The sequence below is a fragment of the Siphateles boraxobius genome, unplaced genomic scaffold (assembly GCF_051911475.1).
Source record: "Siphateles boraxobius isolate OS27281-9 unplaced genomic scaffold, OSU_SipBor_1 20, whole genome shotgun sequence".
NCBI lineage: Eukaryota > Metazoa > Chordata > Actinopteri > Cypriniformes > Leuciscidae > Siphateles > Siphateles boraxobius.
The window spans coordinates 7001906-7015508 of record NW_027508811.1 but is presented as its reverse complement, the minus strand read 5'-3'; the positions used below and the strand labels follow the sequence as shown (position 1 = coordinate 7015508).

The 13603-nt window shown below is 38.2% G+C and overlaps 1 protein-coding gene across 1 annotated transcript in view; it reads right to left on the bottom strand.

Annotated features, from left to right (window-relative positions):
• sos2 (son of sevenless homolog 2 (Drosophila)) overlaps positions 1-13603 on the bottom strand; it is a 25892-nt gene extending 12289 nt beyond the window's left edge. The window contains exons 1-8 of the mRNA XM_077236506.1: positions 12775-13603; positions 10768-10893; positions 2382-2513; positions 2127-2291; positions 1122-1328; positions 837-980; positions 609-719; positions 77-175 (exon numbers count right to left, since the gene is read on the bottom strand). Coding sequence (XP_077092621.1) covers positions 77-175; positions 609-719; positions 837-980; positions 1122-1328; positions 2127-2291; positions 2382-2513; positions 10768-10893; positions 12775-12849 — 1059 coding nt within the window. The 5' untranslated portion in view covers positions 12850-13603. The remainder of the gene's footprint in view (positions 1-76; positions 176-608; positions 720-836; positions 981-1121; positions 1329-2126; positions 2292-2381; positions 2514-10767; positions 10894-12774) is intronic.

The window sequence follows — 13603 nt, the reverse complement described above, 5'->3', positions numbered from 1 at the left end:
TCTCAATGAACCTCAAATAACGCAAGATTACATACCTATAGGTTACCGATTGAGTATGAATATGTTTAGTACTCACCTGTAACAGTTCGAAGTAGTGCATGCAGTGGTAAACTGGAACCATCATCAACTGAGGAAGCACATACTGCACTGCCTCCTTAAAACCCTCTGCAATTGACTAAAACACACACACACACACACGAACACACCACATGAGACAGAACATCTGAGCTCATGCCTGCAGAGATAAAGGGTTTGACTCCACCGCCCTCGCTCTCTCTGACCCCACAGGTCTCTTTTCAGATTGTATTACTTGCCTTTAAAATGTGGTACATATGATTTCCTAGTTAAACTTAAACAGGTTTTGAATTATGAAGGGATGCACAATATATCAATACCATATTTATTAACATCGTTGTAAACAAAAACGTACTAAACTAAAATATAAATAAGATGGAAAATTTAAACGTAATAAATATATTTTCATTTAGTTTTAAAAATAAATGTTGTTTTTGAGGGAGAGAGAGAGAGAGAGAGAGAGAGAGAGAGAGAGAGAGAGAGTTAGTTGGTCGGGTGAACAATTCAGTGAACCAATCAGTGATGGTGCTGACCTGAAAGTGCAGAGCAACAGTGGGGCGGGACATCAGAGTGTTGAAATGTTGACAGAATTCTTTAGAGAGAATGTCCTGAGAGAGTGTCTCATAAGGATCAAATGCTTGCTCCTGTACAAAACAGACACAGACATAGACATTTCTAACAGCACTCTAATGTACTCCTGGAGCTGTGTTTGATCTTTCTCATTTGTGAACTTTCATGAGTGTCTATGACTTTATTTGTACCTCAGCGAGGTCTTCGAAGCAGCTGCCCACAAGGGGGTGTGGACTCCCATCAGCTGTCATTTCTACAGCATCCTCAATAAGACCCAACAGTTTAACTGTTAACTCATGGACCTCTAGAATATTACTGAATGCCAGCTCCACATCCTACACACATCACAGAGAGAGAGAAAACTGAGAATAAATGATAATAAAGAGAATGTAGAATGCTAATCCCTGCAAATTGATGTCAGTATGTATGCTCATTTACATAGACAAATCCTGTTCTGATTGGTCAGAAGAACACACCTGAGAGGAGAAGAGTTTGCTATTGGACATAAAGGCTTGGCGGAATACTTTGATGATGAGATCGAGTTCCCGCAGATACTGACGTTCCTCAGCGATCTCCAGACGCACCAGATCATCATATGTGAGCACACCAGAGGAAGACACCTCCTCTACACTCTGAGACACCAGCCCCATCTCCTCTTCCTGATCGAACATATCCATTAACACCTGAAGGCGCACAAAAGCAATATTAGGGCTCTTATTACATCAAAATATTTAATTGGAACTTATTACTATGATTTATGTAATACATTTTTATTAGTGTTCAGAACTTTTAGTCCAGAATAATCTTTCATTATTTCTTTAGTGTAATGGAGTGGGGCAGCTTAGGGACAATTTTTTTATTATTATTATTAATAATATTAATAATAATAATTATTATTATTATCATTATTGTTATTATAAACCATTACAATGATAATCATAATAATATCACAGACCTCTGTAGAGCACAATATTTTTCAAGGTCAGTAAGCATCAAAACAATTCAGATAGTTTGGTTTTAGATAACAATATCGTTAGGGTATGAAAGTAAAAACATGAAACCAGAATGAAAAAACATGATTTCTCAGAACCTGACATGTATTTTAAACTAGACTTTTCATCTAGTTTATCATTTAGGACTTTATTTGTCATTGACCCTAGAACCACTGACATATTTTGCAGGTTTAAGATTTGATGAACTTCATGGATAATTAAATTTAGTGTAACAAAGACTGCAAATGACTTAGTTTCTGTTTCTTAATTAATTGCCTATCTTGATTTAATTTATAATTTAATTAGTTTTTAAGAAGGTTTTTCTCCATGTTTCAGACACAATAGAATGATAGTCGTATGACAATCCTAATAATCGTCATAATTAAAGGTGTAATATCCTATAGTGAATAGGTGACTTTTTTTTTGACTTTCAGGAAACGAAAACTTTTTATGCACACACATGACGCATCACGAACACACATTTCTGACCTTGTCAGCACACATGGAGACGGTGATGTCCTGCTGGCTGATCTCGTAATGTCGAATGTTGCTCACGTAGTTTCCAGCCAGCTTGAGGATGTCAGCTGAGATGTACTCCAACACAGCAACAATATACAGACACACATGATAGTCGATCTTATAGCCCAGGACCTCCTGCACACACAAAACCAGACACGTGTTACTCTGTGCGATAGTATGTGAATGTTGTAGATTAAGTAAGATGTGTTTTTTGTTTTTTTGCACCTTCAGTAGTGGATGTATCTTGTCGACTGGCAGCAGGAGTGGGTTCCTTCGCTTGCGCTTCTCTATTGCAGCCTGAGCGTCTGCCATGGCCCATTTATCGATGGGATTCGGGAACGTCTTCTGAACACGATCCTGTGAACACACATCAAGCCAAAGGTGACAAGACCTCTCTTTTATTTAATTTTTTATTTAATTTAATAGTGCTGGGTTGTAGTGTTAATGATGGGCAGCATAACCAAAATGTTATTTAATGTTATAAATAATTATCTTTGAATGTAACAGTATATTACAATATATTTGTTTTGATCGAAATTTAACTAAATTAAAAAGGTTTTGTTATTTTAATGACCATGTGGTAATGCTTGGATAATCCAGGTGATTAAATACTGTAATGAGATGAATAATTCAGGTCAATTATTCAAGTTATTTTTCCCATGTAACTGTACGTTCACACCGCCGCCGACTTGAGCGACAATACTTTGAAGAAACCTTTTATAATGACAGCATTTTTATAACCGTTTTGGTCACATTTGATCGGGGGGAAAAAAATAATAATTAGCTATTATTATTTGCATTAGTGCAATTGGTCAAATTGGTTACCGTGAGCAAATGAATTGCATTCCCGCTTGAAACGAGCGTTCGTAAATATTTCAAATAAAAGTTACGCTCATTCTCAAACGTGTATCACTGGATCATTGATAATCGCGTAGTTGTTGTGTTTGGTGCTGCTGTATGTATTTGCGGATTAGACGTCGGACATAAATGATAGGAAACCCAGCAACGGCGATTATTAGCTTCTCCTCTATTTCCTCGGAACTAATGTTTTGGTAGGAACGAAAGTTAACATGGTATGTTTCTCTGGAATCAGCCAGCTCGAAGGACGTCTATATTCCGATTGGTTGCTGGCTTTTGCCGCTGCACCGCGTCATAGCTCATTACCATAATGTTGAGCTACTTTCAACTTTCTGATTGACGCTCAAAACGCCTAAAACGCGACGCTGATGGATTTGACGCTCCTTGCAGCTGAAAGAAGCCAGCTTCAATTGAAAATGAATGACTTCCGTTAGCTTTGGAAGCTCAAGTCGGCGGCGGTGTGAACGTATAGTAATTTAAATGTGTATGTAAAACATGATCAGTTAACAAGTCAGTTAAGCTGATAATCGTGTCAAAGCAGCTGGTACACGGTACGACTGTACTGCACAGCGGGTAGTGCTGAGTATCAATACAGATGTCCCGATTTGATTCGATTCCGATTCTTCAAGATCTCGATTCGATTCAATGATTTCAATTTTCACCGGCCCACCACAGAATTAATTAATTAAATAAATAAATATAATAATTATTGTTTTTAACCCATGTATCCTTGTATTGTAATAAATAAAGGTTATGAAACAAAAATTATAGATACCAGTGAAATTTAACAATTCTCGATTTCAATTTTGATACACCAGTTAAAACTACTACCTAACAAATATTTTGAAAATTATTAATGGCAAGTAAACAGTCATTAATAAAAAAGAACAAATAATCAAACTACAAGCAATAGCACAAATAAATAATACAATAGAACAAAGATACAAATTAATTAATAATACGTTTAGGTACAGAAATTGAATGAAGTAATCAAATGTAAAATAACACTGCATATAATCTTAACTGTACAAATTAAATAAAGGTTAATCCTTATTAAAGTTGCCAAAAAGATATTCAGTGAAGCATAGTGAGCTAATTCTTTTTCTTTTGTTGTTTGATTAACATTAAAAATAATTATCATATTAATAATAATAGTAATTATATTAAGGAATATTATGCTGCTGTAACTTTAAGACAATGCATGGATCCAATATAATGATACATGTGCTGTCTTAAGTGTTTACGTTCACTTAAGACATAACCAACTAGGCCTATGTTTACTAAGATATTCGCCATGGCGGGCATTTTGAGATAAATGTGTGTGAATTTGTCCATTCAAGTGCAAAGAGACGGGATTATATTATTTGCACGCTGTCTGAGACGCAGCTTTTTATGTACGTCTCACAAAACTTCTTTCTGCGTCAAATAAAACTTCTCACAGCACACTTTTGAGCTTGAATGTTTAAATTAGCAAAGCTTAAAAAGGCATGCAAACGATAAACTTTCGTGACCATGCAGCAATGGTCCGATCGGGACAGTGACAGTTTCTTCAATGTCCGGAACATCTTTCATGCTGAAAGGCGCACCTGCGTCCGCCATAACAGGAGGACATCTAGTGGAGAAGACTAGTAAAAAGATTGACGATGTTTGCAGAAATAGGCTAAATATGTAAAAAAGATTGATTAGTGGTTTGGTTTTTTGAGAATATATATTGAATCAACCACATTTTAAGAAACGATTTTCGAAAAAATATATTTTTTTTTACCTGCCCTAACGGCGAGCCGGTGGCAGCCAATCACATGAGCTTTTGCACTAAACACGGAAATCAGAGCTTTCAATGTTGCTGCTATATTAGCTTTGGATATAAAAAGATGAAAATAATAAGTTAAGTGTGCAAATTATTTGGTGAAAAGCAGAGAACAACACAGCCTTTCCTTTCAACAAAAACAACAAGAGAGTGTATTTGTGTGTGTGTCAGTGTATGCGCACGCTGTAGGGTTGCAGCCACTGGACTATAATAATATTCATAGATCTAGCCTATGTGACGTGGTTGTGTGTGACTTTCCAATAGAGAAGAGTAGGGATGCACCGATACCATTTTTTCAGAACGATACCAAAAATTATGAGTATTGATCGATACCTGCGCAGTTTTTTTTTATAAATCAAGTAGAATTTCTATAACTCTGTGTGTTGAACTGATAATCTACTAAATACAGACAACTTAATTATAAAGAAAAACAACAAATCAAAAAAATATATGATCATAATCTATGACAAAAATGCTATTATAAACTAGATAATTCAGCAGTCAAAGTTACTCTAGAAAAATCACGAGTGCACAACAATTGTATAAAATCTGAACATTTAGTGAAAAAAAAAACTATTTAGTGGAAAACAAATGAGAGACAATAAGTGAAGCACTTAATCTGGTAAAACGTTACACATTGCTCTTTGTATTGTTGTAAAATACATTCATGAAAAACAAGTATATATAAATTAAGACATCTTTTAAATGTATAGCGCAGCTGTTTAATGAGGCAGCAACATATGATAGATAGTACAGAACAGGAAAGGCTATTAATAATCTTTCATTGCGCAAACGATTGACAGCTTGCCCCACCCAGTCAGATCCAGGGACATTTTTTTTGATAATACAATTTTCTAACATTAAACAATTCTTCAATACTTATTGTAAATGTGTTTTGTTTTTTCATGCATTAAATCTCTATTCTAATATTAATAAGAACATGCTAATTAGTCTCTTCAGTTATGTCACATGCCAGCGCCCAGTAGTAATGTTCTTCTTCGCGCAACTATCCGGATTTACTAGCAACTAGCAGCGCCTTTTTATGTTATTACAAAAATGGCTAAACCGCTATCTATGCTGCATTTAATAAAGAAAAACATCTTGACAAAGATGACAGGACGCCGTAACAACTTGTCACTTTTGTCGTTTGAAAAGAGAACTAACAGATAGGCTAATTAGTTTATGACGATATCAACATCTTCAATTCAAAACGCAGCCGACTGACTTGTTAAGAACAAACATCAGCCATACAAGGTAAGCTATGGGTTTTTAGTCTGGCCCGCCGTGGCATTGTTATGGAATATTGTTTGCATATAATATTTGTGAGCACGGGGTTTCTGAAATGTATACATATAAGTGACTCACGTGTATGGCAGTTTGCCGATACAGGACTCAGACAATGTAATTTCTCTTTGTGATATAGGCCTAACTTAGTTGTTTGACAGGACTCGGGTCTCTCTCTCCTGATGTGTTTTTCTTTTCCTTTTTTTACGTGATCGCACTGAGCAATAGAGCTTAAAGCTTAAAATGAGTGAAGTGAAGTATGTCATTTCTGCTACTACACTAGTGGCACCCAGCGGAATTACAAAAATAAAACAACATTGCAAACCCTTTTGCCTGGTTAACCTACCCTTTAGCCTCAGCCCTGTTGGTGGCTCGGGACTCGGCTGCCCGACTGTTCAAAAGTTGATTTTCAATAAATGCATCGTTGATTTGAATTCTTCGCTTCTGGGGCCTCTCGGTTGCAAAACCTGGCAGTGCTTATACTGTAAGCCACCTTGCCATACCCAAGTGCTAAAAAAAATTATTATAAATAAAATGCATCAAGATATAAATGATTAAATTAGTTGTAATTTTAATATCTTTAAATACTAATACAAAAAGAAAAGAATAATACATTGACTTGGGTATATAGGCCCATTATTTGTTCTAACATTCACGCAAAAACTGACTGTCTGACGACTTGAGCACAACAGAGATAAATACACATACTCTGAGGTTTATACTGTAGCCTTGTGTAATTAAAATGTATTAAAGCTGAAATCCTAAAAAAAATGAAACATAGGCTAACTTTTCTTGGGCGCACTAGTGCAAACTGCTGCGTGCTTGCGTGTATGTAGCAATGGCGAGGCCAAGATTTTCACTTAATAATAAATAACATTTTCGGTTTGTTTCCAGTATACATTCAGAACAAATATAGCACGATTTGCATGGGATTATTTTATGACATTTGAATCCTCTTTTTTTTTTTTTTTTTTTACTGCATGAAAGCGCAGCAGGGATTTTTTTTTAAATGTGTTTTTGTGTTCCGAAAAAAATAAGGTAATAAGGCTTTAAAACAACATCAAGTTGAGTAAACCACTGAATTTCCCTTTTTGTGTGAACTGTCCCAAAGATAGTCACAGAAAAATAGTGAATGGGTAAATAAACTTTAAACAGATAAAATACATCGTGTTTGCTAAGCGACGTAGGCCTATAGAGGCTTTTAAACCAACCGAATTCACTAATTTATGAGATCTCTATTTCACCTTTTTTTGGTAGAATCGTAATGGAATTTTTATTCATTCATATAGCTGCCTGTTACCAGGTTATTTCCAAATATGTGATTATTTTTTAGGTTTTTTAATCGGTTGATGCTGTTGGTTAATGTTGTAACTGCAGTTTTGTCTTGTTCTTATCTGTCATTTTTGATTTCCTTGAATTGATATTATCGAGTAATATTGTTAAATTAAATAAAGTCATTTGAACTTGCCATACCTTGACTTTTAGTGAATTGGCGCCACTGAGGGACAGTCCATCATTTTTTCCCTCCCAAATTAAGCCAGTTGAAAAACATTGGATGATGCGAATTATTCCGGCCTACCCACACTTTTAGAGGCCCACCCATCATGTACTTTCTGCCTCCGCCACAGTATGAATGGCTCCAATACAGTACTCCACAAAGTGCTTATGCACATCCCGAGTAGGGGTGGCACGATCCGCCTTTTTTGCCTCCAATACCGATTCCGATACCTGGGATTCAGTATTGGCCGATACCGATCCGATAGTAAAATAATAATTAAAAAAAAAGTGCCAAATTACCTAATAAACTGTATCTGTATGCCTCACTGTGGGGAAGAGACAGTGATTATTCTTTTGATAAAGGCATCAAAGCTTGACTTAAACATTATTGTCCTTACTTTTAAAACAATACAGACAAAATATATACTATATAATTAAAAGACATTTATTTTTAAATTTTAAGTGCAACTTTTTAATGAAGCAGCAACATATGACAGATTGGACAGAACAACTAAGGCTATCAATAAACTGCCATTGCGCAAAAGTATTGTAATATGAAAGGCTCCAATTCAGAGCGGCACGAAACACTTATGCGCATCCCGTGCGCAGAACGATGCGCTCGAAGCAACATGGAGTCACGGCGCGCAGTGCTTCGCATTGAAAAGTTCAAAGCACAAAAGTAAGATATACATATATTTCTTTATTTATTCATTAGTTTGAGCCTTTTAACAGTTTTAAATTTCAGTTAATGTGCGCGTGAAGAGCAATTATATGGCTCTCTACTCCAGTGTTGTGATCACTGATCAGTTGTGTTGTGATCTAACAGACACCCGGTAGAAAGTAACATGTGAAACTCCAGCACGTTAAAGTCCTTTTCTGCAAACCATAGACCTTTATCTACAGATCTACAGTATAATAATAGGAACATTGACTCATCTTGGAGAGAGTTTCATCGTGTTGACTGTTTTACCCGAGCGCGACGCGCTGAATGGAGAATGACTGACAGCCGCAGCGGAGGGAAGCACTTAGGTGAAGATTAATTTAACGATATAAATCTGTACCTCACATTAAACTATATGTAATGGCTTCAGAAAACTTGGAATATAGTGCACGAAAACATTATAGTGCTTTATAATGTTTTTGTGCCTTTTGTGTTGTAGAACAACAACATTCGTAGGCTACAATATCGGATCGGATTTGGATGGTCTCCTCTGGCGATATCCGATCCGGCAAATATTGGTAGTATCGGAGCAATACCGATACGGAGTATCGGATCGGCGCACCCCTAATCCCGAGCGCAGAATGATGTGCTTGAAGCAACATGGAGTCACTACGCGCAGCGTGTCGAGTCCGCATTGAAAAGTTAAAGCACAAAGGAAAGACATATTGATGTGTAGTGTATTATACAATATCCATCTATGCAATAGTTTATTGAGCCTTTTTTTTTAAGAGTTATAAATTTCAGGTACTGTGCGCGTGAAGAACAATTATAGTGCTCTGTACTCCATTGTTGTGATCTAACAGACACCCAGTAGAATGTAGTAGTAGTAACATGATTAAGGTACAGCAATAAAGTCCAGCAAGATAAAGTTGTTTTATGCGAAACCATAGAGCTTTATCTACAGATCAAGTATAATAATAGTAACATTGAATCCTCTTGGAGAGAGTTTCATCATGTTGACTGTCGTAAGCGAACTCGAATGGCTTCAGAACAATTATAATATAGTACACGGAAACTTTGTGATGCTTTATATTTCTTTTGTGCCTTTTGTGGGGCTTATAAACAATAGTATACGCACATTATCGGATTTGGATCGCTCTCGCCTGAACCACACCCGATACGGCAAAGAATGGCAGTATTGGCGCATCCCTAGGGAAAAGCCTATACACTGGTCAAAATCGTGCTGACTACCGAATTTTTTAAGTTATATGAAAAAAAGTTTAGACTAAGATTCTGACCGGATGAGCCTCATTTGAAGCTGTTAAAAAACAGCTGACATACACACACCTCTATTGGAATATCAGTCGAATATGTTAAGTTGCACCCTTAAATAACAAAAACTTCTTTGTCTTGAATGATTAGGACATACCCTGATCCATATTTTTACATTGCTCCATGTTTCTTCATCAGTCAAGGGTAAATAATATAAAGCAGCCCTGCCTTACGCCCGTTTCACACATACTCCGTTTACAGTGCGTATGCGGTTAGAGCTTTCACACTGCACGTGGGTGCGGTCCGGCGGTCCGTTCCAGGTGCATACAGCATAGTATACAGCAGTGCAACGATCGTTTCCACACCGAGTCTATTTTTTCTGTGCTGCACCGCACTGAATTAAAGTGGCAGCACATTGTTCGCATTAAAATAGACATAGATTGACAAGAAACTGTAATAATTTCATCATATACGAATAATTACAGTTAATGTGTTCTACAGTTACTAAATTACAGGGTCAAGAAAAACAAAAAAGTATGATTATTGTCTCAAAAGTTGCAAAATGCCATCATATATGATTTTTTCCCCCTCAAAAAATACATGATATATATTTTTGGAGGGGGTCGGGGGAAACTACATGTAAAACAAACTAAAATTAATTTTCATACTGTTTCAATGTCTTAAACAATGTCAAAGTTAACGTTTGGATTTAAAATCAAAATTATTTAGCCATTTTTGATTTTGTGGCACACAGAAACTGCGGATCAGTAGCGCACTGTGAAAACACTATAGCGCGTGCTGCTCCTGTACCGCATACGCACTGCACACGGAGTATGTGTGAAACGGGCGTTAGCCTGGATGCCAGCCCGAAACCCCGCCCACAAAAGGTGTTAGGTCGGGAAGTTCGTTCTGGACTCGATCCGTTGAGGAACTATTATGCCCGAACAAAAAATTGTTCGGACCAATCAAATTGTCAGGTTCTAGGTCTATCCAATTGAGTGCAGAGGCCTTTTATTTCCAGGTTCGGTTGACACACGCCCCATAATCACAGCCCAATGGAGCAGTATCAGACTCACATTCTGACTAGAATCTGAGTATGACGACGTCAGGCTAGCCCTGCCTACTAATATTCACATAAATATATCAATATGTACAGAACAACCTCTGCCGGTTGACATTTTTCCTATACACTATATACCATAATATCGCCCATCACTGGTGTGTGCGCGTACCTCAACATCAGCTATTGTTCTAGGCTGTGTGACACACAGCTTGTTCAGGAGCTGTAGTATGAGCGCCTCAATGTGTTGGAGTGCGTCTTCTTTAGCCGACAGGTTTGGATGTACTTGTAACTGCACCTGCACATTTAAAAACAGAGCAATGTTATAAAGGGAACCACAGATCCATTTGAATGGGGAGGAATGGAAAGACAAAAGCACATAAAATAAAAATATAAATTGTTGAAAAAAAATCAATCCGGTCTGGGATCACAGATCTCTCACACATTTATAGATATACACACAGGAAACTACACTGCTACAAAGGCAGCATGACATCATCTGACATAAGTACACTGATATGCACACACACCTTCTCAGCTCTGTTTGGTGGACAAATGAGACAAAAAAAACTCTTTCCCATTTTATCCCCCTCCCTCTTTACTGGGCTGTGTCCTTTAATAGGAATGCAGTCTGTTCAGGTACTGTGGCAAAACCAGTTATAGAAAAGTGTGAGCGAGAACAGCATTTGTGTTACGACAGGTGAAAGGTTAAAGGTGAGCACAGGTTTGAATACAAATTTAATTCCCTTATGCAGTCCAAAAGTGAAATACTGACTGAAAACACAAAGCCAATGCATGCATGCACACAAGCACACACACAGATGAGAGATGGCTTGTGATCTCTGCTCTAGTGTCTGGTTACATGCTGTCCTCCATTAGGCACTGAGAGCTACTCTACTGGGACCCCACAACACACATACACACACACACACGCAGATACAAACACACACTCTAACCCTCTGTCTTCTCCAGGGATGGGGGGATGATAGTAGCAGACAGAAAAGTATTGATGTGGAGAATGGGAGAGTAGGCAGAGAAAATGAAAGATGCGAGTGCACATCCAGAGCGATGCTCTGTATATTTACCTCTTGAAAGTGTAGGTTTGGATGAATAATATAACTCAAACAGAACAGCTCTACCAATAAAAGTAAAAAATAATATTGTTCACTATTCCCAACTGGGATCAGTTATTATTGCTTTATGTGAATTAGAATGAATTAAAGGGACAGTTCACCCAAAAATGAAATACTGTTATTTACTTATTCGCATGTTGTTCCAAACCTGTATGACTTACTTTCTTCTGAGAAACACTATTTATTTTGAAGAATGTTGTTAACTAGTTTTGGTTGCTGTTACCTTCTATTGTATGAAAAAAACATATTTTATGTTCAGCAGAAGAAAGATACATACAGGTCTGGGACAACATTGGTTGCATGAGGGTAAACAAATGACGACAATTTTTTATTTTAGGGTGAACTATCCCTTTAAGCAAAAATCTGTAAATAGATTGTTTATAATTAAAGTTCATTCAAGTGTCTGAGTGAGTCACTCACTTCACATACATTTCTAAGGGTTTTCTTGTTTGTTTGGAATCAAAAATCATTTTCAGCATCAGATTAAATGCAGCCAAAATCTTTCTCTCACAACCACAAACATTCACACACACCATCTGCTCCAAGAGTCTCCTGATGGTGCTGAGATATTTTCCTTGCAGTAGTGAGAAGACATGAGGGAGATTTGGAATACATTTGACATTTATTCTGGCAAGGGAAGCCCCGAGATCACTGCATCATAGAAGTAACAGTGCATGAGTTAGTTATACATTGGACTGTTTGGTCAAAGGTAAAAAGCCCCATCCAAAAGTAAAAGCCAACACTGAACTCCACCTAGACACTGGACATGACATGTCACGTCAAAGTGAGTGTGTCATGCATGAAACCGTAACTGTATGTTGTTAAGGCCGTGGCCAATAGTAAAGATACATTGTTTGCATCTTGCACGGATGCATCCTTCAGGAACATCTAAAAACAGACACTATCTACAGCTGTGCAAATCACCATATGGGGAGAACTCTGGATTTCAGTTCTGCATAATTACTCTTTAAAACTAACTAATTACGCCAGAGATTTAATGTAAACACTGTGAAAAGTGTGAATGAGGGACCGAAAAGGGTCAGTACCTTTCGCAGTGCCTGCACGAACAGGCCTCGCCATCTCGCGCTGCTCTCCTCGCTGGAGCTGAAGTCGTGCTGCATGGCTGCTCTGCATCGGCCCCGCGCGCTCCCAGCACCGGGAACAACCACACAACTTTAGCCGCTCTTGCGGCGCGCACACACTCAAAACAAACTCAGACTCTATCACATTTACGGGCCAGTAAGGCTTTTAGATACGCGAAACACCGCATTCTGCAGGGAAAACTGTTTGTAATTAAAATTAAGCCGTTTCAACGAGTGTGAAAGTGTTCGCGTCTCTGTCCTGTCAGCCGTTAGAGTGTCGCGGGTGTCTCGCGCAGCGCTCGTACGCTAATTAGCCGCTAACACACACCCGAGATTAGCCGCACATGCTAGTCGGGCAGTTCGCCCAGCTGCTCCTCAAACAGGACAGCCGATGTCATGTCTTTCACACTGGTGGAAATGTTAAAAAAGGCGTAGAGTGTCGTCAGGCTGGTGTTCGTCTCGCGGTGTTTTGCCTGGGGTTAACAACAGCAGCACATCTGGCGGCGCGCGGCGGCTCTGTGGCCTCGAGACTCCTCATGAAGCGCGCGAGCAGGAGTTCCTCCAGCGCGAGACTGTCATGTTGCGAGAGTCCGTCTGCTGGGCATATTCCAGTCACACAAGCGACGTCTGAATCCGTCTGTTATATTCCGAAGAAAAGTGGGGAGTGCTAATGTCTTTGTTTTTGTTGTTGGCAACGTCCCGATTCAACTCTGATGTGATGCGCTCGTGTCCATGACGGTGTAATCACAGCTGCTCACTGCGCGCGCTTCCCGCATCTGCGCAACCCGGAGGG